The sequence below is a fragment of the Stegastes partitus genome, unplaced genomic scaffold (assembly GCF_000690725.1).
Source record: "Stegastes partitus isolate 25-593 unplaced genomic scaffold, Stegastes_partitus-1.0.2 Scaffold120, whole genome shotgun sequence".
NCBI classification, from domain to species: Eukaryota; Metazoa; Chordata; class Actinopteri; family Pomacentridae; genus Stegastes; species Stegastes partitus.
Genome location: NW_007577851.1, coordinates 754437 through 766364, shown reverse-complemented (window position 1 = coordinate 766364; position 11928 = coordinate 754437). Strand labels below are relative to the sequence as shown.

Below are 11928 nucleotides of genomic sequence, written 5' to 3'. Positions count from 1 at the left end.
CTCCAGCACTGGAACCAGTGTTGTCTCCTCACACTGCAGATATTTAACTGCTTACGGCTTTCCTGCAGCTACAGATTGTGTTTGTCAACAGCTGGACCATTCTGAGCACAGGTGTCCAGAATGAGCTAAAAACCGCCCAAATCGGCTCAGAACCTGAAGATCCTGATGGTGCAAGTTGTTAAATGTCGGCGCTCTCGTCCTCTCAGGTCACGACTGCTCCATCCGGCTATGGAACATGGAAACCAAAACCTGCATCCAGGAGTTCACCGCCCACCGCAAGAAGTTCGAGGAGTCCATCCACGACGTGGCGTTCCACCCCACCAAGTGCTACATCGGCAGCGCCGGCGCCGACGCGCTCGCCAAGGTCTTCGTATGACCCGAGAGCGGCGAGGAGACGTCCTGACGGGCCGGCCGGGTCTCTGCTCAGCCCCTCCCCCTGGACTCGGGCTGGCCCGGTCCTCGAAACAAACGCACCTCTGAAGCAGCGCTCAGTGCTTTCGCTGGAATCTGTTGTTCGTCTTTAACGCGTCTCTTCTGTAACCACAGACTCTGCAGCCGTCTGCCTCGAGGGATTCGATCAAAATGTGCCTTTTTCCTTCACGACTAAAGGATCAGAAGCTGTGGGAGCAGCAGCAGAACCAGGCGGCGCCAGAGTTGGACTGTGAGCTCCTGAACGCTCCCGGACTCACAGCACAGGTTCATCCAGTAAACCAGGTGGCATCAGGAACACCTGAAGAGTTTAACTTCAGCTCTAGAGTATGACTTCAGTCCGCTGTGCTGTGTCTCTGCTGACTTCCTGCTCCGTTAGAAAGATTCAGAACCACCGGGACAGAACAGCGTTTATCAGAACTGCAGCCTTCAGAAAAAAACTTTCACATTAATTTATTCGTTTTTCAGTCCGACTGAAAGGAAAAACAGAAGTTCTCCTCCTGGAACAAACGTTTCTCGACCTACGTGAGAGTTCTGCGTCCGTCTGACCCGATCGCCAACACGTCCATCAGGTTGGTTCCATGTGATGATGAATCACAGCGTTGTCTCAGACAGATTGGTCCAAAGTCACTAGAACTCGTCCAGAGTGATCCTAAATTTATCCAAAACGGTAAAACTCTGTTCAAAAGTTGTCCACAATAACTAAACAATAATCAGGCCTCGTCTGAAACGACCATCGATTCGTCAAAAACAAAATATGACTGAAATGATTCAAAGTGCGTCCAAATAACAAAACTCTGACCGTGATGGCTGAGAGTTTGTCCGTCGTTACAAAACCTGACCCAAGATGACTCTAACTTTGTCCCAAATGACCCAAACATGTCTGAAGTAAGCACGCCTCGTCCAAAACAACGTGTTCTGTTCGGTCCATAAGGACACCACTCGTCCAGGTGATGATGTTTGTAATGAGTCCGAATGACTCCGATGTTGTCCTAAATGGTCAAACATTGTTTAAAGGAACTGAAATATGTTCAAAATAATAAATCAGATTTCAAAGGTTTGTCCCAAAGGACTGCGGATTTCTCCAGAACAATAAAACATTCTTTAAAATGACCCAAAGTTTGTCCAGAATTACTCAAAATTTGACCCCAAAAAAAGTTGTCATTTTGGACGTTTTTTGAGTCATTTCGGACCAGAACTCTTGAAGGCTTTTGTGCTGAGAAACGCGGTTTTGTTCTGGTTCTATTCTGGTTCTTTGAATCTCTACAGCTGAAGTCAGGAGACGCGCTGAAGCAGGTCCTCGCTTCTGTCCAGCCTGAAAGCGACTGCAGGTGTTTCTTTTCCTCACACGGGTGTAAAATATTCTGCAGCTTCGGCTCCACGTGAAACCTGCTGCAGACGAGCTGCGGCGACGCTTCTTCTTTTAGCTCTCATCTCGTATTTATTAAGAGGCCAAATGAAAGCGCAGAGATTCGGCCGAGCCTGGCGCCGTCGCTAATGCTAATTAGCTCCACGTGTTGTGAAGTAACTCGCCGGTTCTGGTCCCCGACCTGCTCCGGGCCGCCCCTCAGATTTGTACATGCTTTATATGCTGAATGCCTGAAAATACTGTATTTTGTGTAATTACTATGATTTGGAGCGATTACTAGTTTTTTAAATGACTCTCTGTGTTTGGTGACAGACGATAGATATTTTTTTTATTCTCCGTTTTACTTGAAAAGTGTCGTTTGTTCCTTTTTAGGGGTTTCTGCTGGTGTTTTGAGAAGTCCACGTGTCGCACACGACTTCACCTCTCAGCACTTCTTCTTTGCTTTTTACCAAACTGTCATCTCAAACACGTGTGTTCGTGTGTCGTGACTTTGAGAAGTTTTAAATCCAATCTGTAAAAAGGGGAAATAGAAGCGTGTACAGTTTTTAAGTATTAAAGCAGATCTATTTATTAACCTGGTGTAAAGGGAGTATTGGGGGAAGGCTGAGCCGCAGAGTGGACGTCTGTCGGTGAGTCATTCACAGACTTCTGGACAAAGATCAAACTTTGATAAGCAAACGCACGACGAGTTAGCGGCTGCTGTTCAATTCAGCTTTCCTGTAAAATGATGCAGAATGTGAATGGAGTCTGGTTGGTTTGGTCAGACACGGTGAACTGTTCCTTTAAAGGACTCATCACGATCAAAGGTGTTTATAAGTCTGAGGTTTTAAATGAAGGACAACCAGACGATCTGTCCGCTCGTTCACACTGAGGCAGCTTTTTCAGATTTGCGTGTCGGCTCTTCTGTGAAAATTTGATCCGTGTAAATGTTTGTAGAACCACGATACGGTCTTTAAATGGATGTATATGGAAGTATGCGAGGGTTGATTAAAACGCTCAGAGACTGTGGCTGAAACAGCGTTGACCGTCTCCTCCTGAGTGTGGGCAGCGATGCTCTGCTCCCAGCGCTCCTGCAGCACTTCAGCGCTCCACAAACATCTCAGCTCCATCTGCAGTGAATCTCCAAATCTCAACGGAGAAACTTCATCTCTGGATCGTTTAGTGGAAGAAGAAGTTGCAGGAAGACAAATCTGGACAGCAGGCGGTGCAGAGCGACGGTTGGTTCGGCTGCAGAGCTCTCAGGTTTCTGTCGACGTCTGACGGCTGCCTCAGATGTTCTCGGACTCCTCTGAAGGCCACAGTAGAACAACTTCCAGTGTTTCTGACTCTGTGAAGTTTAATCTGACGAGATAAGTCTTCTGTTAAGGTTTCGAAACCTCGATTACACGTGATGCTGTTGTACAGTCCTGTGATTTCACATCACGACATGATGCCAGATGCTCACGCAGCGACGCTAAAAATCACACAGTGACAGAAAGGAACTACAGCGTGGTGCAAAATAAGCTCAAGATGTCAACAGTGGGATAAAGAATGACAACAGGATCCAGTTAAAACTCTCACAAAAGCACAAAACAAGCAAAACAACTGCAGAGTTATACAAAGCAAATACAAATGGGCCCAAAACAAAGTGACAAATTCTACATTTATGTTAAAAAAAGACAAATAAGGACACAAAACAAACCCACAGCGATGCAGAAGAACCACAAAGCGCCAACAGGGACGACAGGTGAGGACATAAAAAACACACAAAGCAGCCACAAACGCTGTAAAGTGACGCAAAGCAAACACAACGTGAAAATAATGTGACAAAAAATGATAAACTGATGCAGAGACGGCGAGAAGAAGATAAAACAAACCAACACCAGGCGTCTCCTCCTGGTCGGTTCTGGCCTCTTTGAGATGTTGCTCAGAACATTTGGGCCGACTCGATGCTTCGTCTGTTTCCTTTGCGAGAGTCTCTGCTGCAGAATCGGATGTTCTGATCCGTCAGACTCCTGCATCACGTCTCACTGGCCCTGATGCTGTCGCGCCACAGGTGCTGCACAGGTGAGACGGTCACCTGCTCAGTCTCTGAACCTTCTGATCAAACCTCGCGCTGACGACAGATTCAACAGAACTAATCCAAAGCAGAACTGCAGCGCTCACCTAAACCGACCTTTGGCAGGTGAATGAGATCCCGCTGGTGTTCATCGTCTGGTATGATCACAGACTGTAATGAGGCCGTGGCTCTAATCTGTGATATCTGGACTGGAGTCTGGTTCTCAGAGAGAAACACGAGGTCCACTGAGCTCATGTTGGCGCTTTGCAGCCACATAAGGTTCAGATATTTAAGGTGGGTTTTGCTTCCAGCAGGAGTCGGTGTCTTCTGCTGAAACAATGTTGAGCTGAAGCAGGATTCATGAACAAACCCGACTCCTGTCAAGGGTTGGACATGACTCTCAGTCCCACTGGCCAGCGGTGGCTCAGGCAGCTGGTCGGTGGCCAAAGCAGAGCTGAACTTCAGACTGGGAGCTTCAGGTCCAGTCGGCCTGTAAATGATTTCATGTTTATAGTGAAACCCTGAAGCAGGACAGAAGCTGCTGTACATACACATGTTGTTTTCCTTCTTTTCCTCACGATGGGACGGTGGCAGTAACAACAATAAAGAATATGTTGAACTGATGTGTGTCTTTGTTGCATTAAAACCCTGAGAGGAGCGCTTGGTTTGTCCACACAGCGCGTCTACAGCTTCCAGCGTTCCTGACTGTGTGTTTGATTCAGTTCTTCAGTGTGTGTGTGTGTGTGTGTGTGTGTGTGTGTGTGTGTTGAAAAAGAAGTGGCACAAAAAAACTGTTTTCATGCAAAATAGCTATAAATAGTGCAGTGTCATAAAATAAAATGACATAACACCATACGAGATGCCTACAGAGTGACAAGCATCAAGCACATCTAAATAAACAACTACAATGAAGAAAATTAAATGTCTAATTAATGAAATGTCGGTGCGGGAATGTTTGTCTCCGTCCTGCCGCTGGGTGCGCCGTGGTCACCGGGTCAGCAGGGGGCGCTGACGTGCTTCCAAACAGGTTTGTCGACCGTCATTAAAGTCAACGAAGAAGAAGTCAAGTCGCGACGCCTCTGACGTCTGAGGGCTGCTCTCCTCTGATTGGCTGGCAGGGCTGCGGTCCTCAGTCCTGGTAAACAAAGCTGCGCCGCTGGGCTGCCGGACGGCCGAATCCCGCTCGGTTCGGAGGGAGACACGATGATAAAACCCTCCGGTTGACGCTACACTGAGCGGAACCTCCGGTTGCTACCGAGCGATACCGGCGACAGCAGCTCAGAAGAAGCAGCGCGCCTCTTGGTTAGTAAGCTAACTAACTAACTAACTAACTAACTAACTAGCGTAGACATGCTAAGGTTAGCAGTAAAATGGTGTCTCCGGGAGTTGCCTCCCAGCGGTTAACTTGTTATTCCAGACTCCGGTGGTTCGACTCTCACCGGTCCGGTGTTTCAGTCCGATGAAGTTGAGTCGATGTGATGTTTAGTAAAGTCACCGGTGAAACTGTGGTGGCTAGCTGGGCTAACGTTAGCTCAGCACAGCTCAAATCCTCCATGTTTTGAACGGAGTCCGGTTGCTGCTGTCACTGAACGTGAAACGTCTCTCGGCAGACTCCGGCCAGACCTCCAGGAGCAGCGGCTCAGTCCGGGTCCCCGGTGCTGCCATGACCCGGCCTGCGGTCTGACAGGAAGATAATGGCTGCGGAGCTGTTTCCCACTAAGAAGCTGGTTCCGTCAGCTAGCAGCACCACGTCCATCCAGCAGTACCAGCAGCAGAACCTGACCAACAACAACACTGCGGCGGCCGCGCACGGCTGCTGCAACTGGCAGGGCCTGTACCCGACCATCCGAGAGAGGCGAGCCACACACACACTCCCCGTTGTCCGGTCCAGCTGCCCCACAGCCCAGAGAACAGCCACACAATGACACTAAACCACTGCAGACACACACAACGTAACTTAAAAACAAAAGTAAAAAGACGCAAAACTAAGACAAAGAGCTGCAAAATAACGTAAGACGACTACCCAACGACACAAAACAACGAAAAAGAAACGTGAAAGATGTAAAAGATCTATAAAGAAACACAACATAATGCACAACAACTACAAATGGGAGCCCGATAATGTCACTAAAGTGACGTAGAAGAACTTCAAAGCTACATGAAACCGTACAAATCACAGCAGAATTCCACTGAACAGCTATAAAATGATGTAATGCAGCTTTAAAGAGACACAGTACGACGTAGAACAACTTCAAAGTGTCGTGAAATGACACAAAACCACAACAGTGACGTAGTGAACCACACCAACGAGTGCAAATAGAGGTGAAGTGGTGCAGGTGGAGTACAGGTTCACAGCTGCACATTTGTTCTGAACCAGAAGATCACAAATGTGAAAGCTTTGACGGGTGTCGTGTCTTCACTGTGAACATGTCGACATATCTACATATTTTAAACTTGCATTAGAAAACCTTGTTGAGGTTTCAGACTGCTGAATGTTGTGTCTTTGTAGGAATTCAGTCATGTTCAACAATGAGATGATGGCAGATGTTCACTTTGTGGTCGGACCACCCGGTGGGACGCAGCGAGTCCCAGGACACAAGGTAACCCCAGCACACGCTGCTCTCGCTCATGCAGACCTCTTCATGTGTCGAGCAGCTTTACAGTCCCGGACAGCACGTGAACCCGTCTGAGTTCACAAACTTGTGCTTAACGTCTAGAAGCCGACCTCATGTCCAGGTTTGTCCTCTCTGAGCTCTGGAGCAGATAGAAGACCTCCACCTGAGGTTGGCAAACTACATGAATGTGGCTAGAGAGGAGCCTCAGAACCAGAATCCGGACTTTTAAAGCAGGAATGTGGTTGTCCTGTTGGTCACACACATGAAGAGAAAGTTGTCTGAGTTGAACTTTTAGAACTGACTGAGCAGATCTGACAAGTTGAAGCACAAAAACAGGAATGATTCTCCAAATATCTCTGAGAACAGCTGATTTAATGTCATTCATGTTTTCAGAACCCATTCTGTACATCCTGGTTTTGCAGCGACAGGTCATGTTTGTAATTATCACTTCAAAAACTCACTAATGGTTCGATGTATCGAGCTAAAATATCTATAAATGTCTTTATTTAATGAGTGAACAACATTCATCCAATCAGAGGTGGACGAGCACAAACCTTAGATGATCTGAGATGGAACGATCCGGCTGCTTGTATGTTTGTTAGTCAGGTCCATGTCTGAACATTAACCTTGTCTCCGCAGTACGTTCTGGCCGTCGGCAGCTCCGTGTTCCACGCCATGTTCTACGGAGAACTGGCCGAGGACCAGGACGAGATCCGGATCCCCGACGTGGAGCCGCCGTCCTTCCTGGCCATGTTGAAGTAGGTGTGAAGAGCCGCTCGGCAGACAGTCGGCCTGAAACTAAAACTCATTCTGAGCAAATTTTCTGTCAGTTTCGGATCATGTATGAGTCATTTAGACAAATCGAGTCATCTTGCATAACATTCGAGTCATTTTGGACGAATTTCTGTGTGATTCTAAACAGATTTTCTGCATTTTCTGATAATTAAGAACTATTTCATGGTGAAAAACACGTCAGAGTTCTGGTTGAAGCTGACACCAGATCAGATTTACATCCATCCAGGTGTCACAAAGCAAAGATGGAAAAAATCTGGACGAATTGTGGCCTCAGACGGTTAGAACTGAGGTGTGGTGATGCTCAGCCATGTCTGGTCCATCATACCACGACCTGAAGCTTCACTGTTCTGTACCAGTAGAACTGGTCGTCAAAGAAATCCCTCTCAGGCTTTGATTTTAACTTAAATCGTTATGTTTCAGCTTTAACCTGCTCTGTGAACCTTCTCTTGTCTCTATTTAATGTGGAACACCTTTTTTTTCCCTCTGTGCCTCCTCTGATGTCTGAACTGAACCGGGCCCTCTGCAGGTACATCTACTGCGATGAGATCGACCTGTGCGCGGACACGGTGCTCGCCACACTCTACGCCGCCAAGAAGTACATCGTGCCTCACCTGGCGCGCGCCTGCGTCAACTTCCTGGAGACGAGCCTGAGCGCCAAGAACGCGTGCGTGCTGCTGTCGCAGAGCTGCCTGTTCGAGGAGCCCGACCTGACGCAGCGCTGCTGGGAGGTGATTGACGCGCAGGCCGAGCTGGCGCTGCGCTCCGAGGGCTTCTGCGACATCGACGCGCAGACGCTGGAGAGCATCCTGCGGCGGGAGACGCTCAACGCCAAGGAGATGGTGGTGTTCGAGGCGGCGCTGAGCTGGGCCGAGGCCGAGTGCCAGAGGCGGGAGCTGCCGCCGAGCATCGAGAACAAGCGGCTGGCGCTGGGGAAGGCCATCTACCTGATCCGCGTCCCCACCATGGCACTGGAGGACTTCGCCAACGGAGCGGCGCAGTCCGGCGTGCTCACGCTCACCGAGACCAACGACATCTTCCTGTGGTACACCGCCGCCAACAAGCCCGAGCTGCTGTTCTGCACCAAGCCGCGGAAGGGCCTGTCGCCGCAGCGCTGCCACCGCTTCCAGTCGTGCGCCTACAGGAGCAACCAGTGGCGCTACCGCGGCCGCTGCGACAGCATCCAGTTCGCCGTGGACAAGCGCGTCTTCATCGCCGGCTTCGGCCTGTACGGCTCCAGCTGCGGCTCGGCCGAGTACAGCGCCAAGATCGAGCTGAAGCGCCAGGGCGTGCCCATGGCGCAGCGCATCATCAAGTACTTCTCGGACGGCTCCAGCAGCACCTTCCCCGTCTGGTTCGAGTACCCGGTGCAGATCGAGCCCGACACCTTCTACACCGCCAGCGTGGTGCTGGACGGCAACGAGCTCAGCTACTTCGGCCAGGAGGGCATGACCGAGGTGCAGTGTGGGAAGGTCACCTTCCAGTTCCAGTGCTCCTCGGACAGCACCAACGGCACCGGGGTGCAGGGAGGCCAGATCCCCGAGCTCGTCTTCTACGCCTGAGCCGGACGCCGCCTCACCGCCGGACTCCAGACTTGACCTGAAGCTGCAGAGTCCTGGATCCTCCTGGACCCACCGCAGAGCCTCCAAGATCAGAGCACACAGACCCTGCAGCCTCACAGGTCCCACAGGCAGCAGGCCGGTTCCACGTGTCTCACGGGCGTCTCCACTTTGTCAAAGTTACAAATCCTAATTTCTGAGGAGAGCGTGTGTTTGTTGGGGACTACTTTCAGCAGCGGATTAATCCACACATTTACAAAATCACCTGATTTCTCTTTAGCCTTCTGAACTCCAACCAGCAGGTTTTGGGGCTTTGATTCTGTCTCAGGTTCCTTCACTCAGGTTCATGTTTCAGCACAAAGTCCTGCAGCTCTGAGGGACCAGAACCACATGAAGGAGGAGACAGAACTCAGAGACGTCTGCTGTCAGCAGGATGTGAGTCAACGTCAAAGTGGTTGTGATTGAATGTTGGATTTCAAGCTCAGAGATGTTGATGTTTCCTGAAGGTGGTTGAAGGACCAGCAGGTCTCCAGCTTTGATAAATGATTTATTTTAAAGATAACTTGTCTTTGGGGTTCAGAAGGTTAATATTCGCCTCAGTGTGTGAAAGGAAGCAGCCGTGTTCAGAATCTGTTTAATCATCTGCTGATTGAAGAGACGTCCAGACGGTCGAGGTGTGACCGAAGACAATCATCTGTGTTCTGTCGACGTTGTTTCAGCTCCACGTTGGATTTATTTCCAGATGTTCAGCCGTTCATGTATTATAAGCTGATGGAGCAGCAGTGTTCTCACAGCCGGGGCGGCGTCAGGAAGTCGCTGCAGCGTCCATTCAAAAGAAAAGCCTCAAACGAACACAGACCTGCACCGCCTGACTTCTGCTTCGTTTAACCGGCCTGAAGGAAAAACCGGAGCAGAATAAACCTGCACAAACACGTCACGTCATCAGATTAAAGTCTGGTTAGAATCTAGTTAAAATAACGAGAAAGATGACACATCATGATAATCTGACATTTTATCTTGATTAAATAATAACGCTCTGTAGTTCTGGGTTAATATTAATGTTTGTTTTTTTTAATCACCACATAAAGAGTCAAATTTAATATTTAAAAACAGAAAATATCTGATGAAAAGACTTCTGATGAATGAGATTGAATCATTTCACACCTAATCAGGAGCTAACCGTAGAAGATATTACACATTCGTTTCATGTTATCCTTAAAAAACAATCAGTCACGGTCCTCCATCAGCACCGTAAACTACCAGTGAGTCCAGTGAGTCCAGTGGGTCCAGTGGGTCCAGTGAGTCCAGGGTTCTCGTGGGAGGTTTCCGTGGAGATAAACTGCTCAGTTGCAGCATCTCAGTTTGTGGCCTTATTAAAGAAAGCTCTTATTTTGTAGGAGGAGGACCTGGGAGGCTGTAGAACGTGTTTCCTGTGCAGATCGTCGCTCTGAAACATTCCTGCTCCTGCTGAAGGACTTCAAAAACGAATGAAGCTCTAAAACAGACCTTAACTCTGAAGCCTGCTGACGGTTCGTATGACGTTTTGTATTTTGTCAGCCTCCTGTTTTTATACCGTCGCCTTCCTCTGGTGCTCATTAACGGACACGTTCACCTGTTACCTCCTGACCGTGTCCTCCGTGTATTTCTCATGTTTCACGCGTGTCCTGCGTCTGGTTTGGTGTAAATCTGCTTCTTTGTCTGATCTTTGTGAGAACGGAGGACAAGCTGTTTTCTATGTGACTCTATCCTGAGAAATCCTCTATTTTTGTCTCCAGAATGTGCAGTGAGTCGGTGGCCTTATCAGTGTGTTGCTGTGCTGACAGGTTTGGAAATAAAAGATTCAATCACAGTCCAGATGTTCCTCCTCTGTTTGCTGCTGAACACGTGAAAAACGGTTCCGACACATTCGCTTGTTCTTGAATCTAAACGAGGAGATTCTGAGATTCAAAAGTCAAACTGTGAAGGAAAAAGTCTGAAGTTTGAAATAATTTTAACTTAAAAAAGAAAAAAGTTTGAGATTCAAAAGTCAAATTTAACAGTTGGGTCCAAATTCGATTTAAAATCTATTGTTTAGTCAGTTCACAGAATATTTTGAGGGATTTGTCAGATTAAAGCTCAAAGTGGGACGAGTCAGGATTTAGTTCTTATTTTCTGAACATGTGGACGAAGTGAAGAGTTTTGTTTTCTTAGATTAAAGATTTGAACTTTTTTGTAAGCTTTATAAATAATTTGTTACTCAGAAGTTTTATTTGGCAGCGTTGGTTTAAAAAACGTCAAAATAAGTGATTATGAGTTAAACTTATAACTATAATAAGAAAACATGATGAGTAGAGTTTTAATTATGGTTTTGGCTTAATTCTAGTTTGACAAACACAACTGACTGTTCTCTCAGCTTTACAACTTTTTTCACTTTTAACTCGTATCTGTGACTTTTTATGTTTATGTCAAGTTAAATTAGCTAAATTCCATCAGACTCAGATCTGAGTTCAGAAGTCAAAATCAAAGAAGCTAAAAGTGAAGAAATATTTGATAAAAAATAAAAAGTCACAAATTCGAGTAAATTAAAAAAAACTTTGTTAATAGAGAAAATATATTTTTGCATGATTTCTCCTTTAGACTTTTAATTAAGGAGAATATTTTTAATCGTGAATCAGCTTTGTTACGTGATAAATGTTCTCTGTGTTCTCTAAACACTAAAACATTGGTACAGCTCAGTCTGCGCATAAAAGTGTCCCTCCGCTCCTCCCGTCCTGCTGTTAAAAACCCGGAAGTCCCTCCTCGGTTCAGAGTACAAACTCCACTGGAACACCCCCGACAGCCGCGCAGCTCCGCCGCCGTCATGCACCGATTAAAGCTCATTTCTGGACACTTGTGCCCCGGCGGCTCCGCTGAGCTCAGCCGGGACTTACGGAGAGCAGCGTGTGGCTCGGCAGCAGCGGCGGGCGGCCGCGACTCTCCCGAGGACGTGGTGGTGGTTCACGGACGGAGGACCGCGATCGGAAGAGCGAAGAGAGGCGCTCTGAAGGTACCGAACACACGAACTGTACCGAGTTTAACCGAAACCTGCCGACTGAGCCAAAGTTCAGAAAACAACAAACACACGAACTGTACCGAGTTTAACCGAAA

The 11928-nt window shown here is 47.9% G+C and overlaps 3 protein-coding genes across 3 annotated transcripts in view; all 3 read left to right on the top strand.

The window, feature by feature from the left end:
- LOC103354799 (striatin-like) overlaps nucleotides 1-4459 on the top strand; it is a 38586-nt gene extending 34127 nt beyond the window's left edge. Inside the window, exon 20 of the mRNA XM_008278345.1 lies at nucleotides 207-4459. Coding sequence (XP_008276567.1) covers nucleotides 207-376 — 170 coding nt within the window. The 3' untranslated portion in view covers nucleotides 377-4459. The remainder of the gene's footprint in view (nucleotides 1-206) is intronic.
- Nucleotides 4460-4949: 490 nt separating this feature from the next.
- btbd3a (BTB (POZ) domain containing 3a) lies at nucleotides 4950-10280 on the top strand. Its single transcript, XM_008278343.1, has 5 exons — nucleotides 4950-5138; nucleotides 5447-5691; nucleotides 6346-6436; nucleotides 7091-7209; nucleotides 7773-10280. Exons 2-5 carry the CDS (start codon nucleotides 5531-5533, stop codon nucleotides 8803-8805), a joined length of 1404 nt encoding a protein of 467 aa, XP_008276565.1. The 5' UTR covers nucleotides 4950-5138; nucleotides 5447-5530; the 3' UTR covers nucleotides 8806-10280.
- Nucleotides 10281-11598: 1318 nt separating this feature from the next.
- The window catches only part of acaa1 (acetyl-CoA acyltransferase 1), a 12816-nt gene continuing 12486 nt past the window's right edge, over nucleotides 11599-11928 (top strand). Inside the window, exon 1 of the mRNA XM_008278339.1 lies at nucleotides 11599-11827. Coding sequence (XP_008276561.1) covers nucleotides 11642-11827 — 186 coding nt within the window. The 5' untranslated portion in view covers nucleotides 11599-11641. The remainder of the gene's footprint in view (nucleotides 11828-11928) is intronic.

What these genes read in the sequence shown, in the direction of transcription:
- btbd3a (XM_008278343.1), top strand. Translation starts at nt 5,531, where the DNA reads ATGGCTGCGGAGCTGTTTCCCACTAAGAAGCTGGTTCCGTCAGCTAGC. An exon ending in TACCCGACCATCCGAGAGAG is followed by an intron (nt 5,692 to 6,345) that starts GCGAGCCACACA and finishes GTGTCTTTGTAG; the next exon opens with GAATTCAGTCATGTTCAACA. An exon ending in AGCGAGTCCCAGGACACAAG is followed by an intron (nt 6,437 to 7,090) that starts GTAACCCCAGCA and finishes TTGTCTCCGCAG; the next exon opens with TACGTTCTGGCCGTCGGCAG.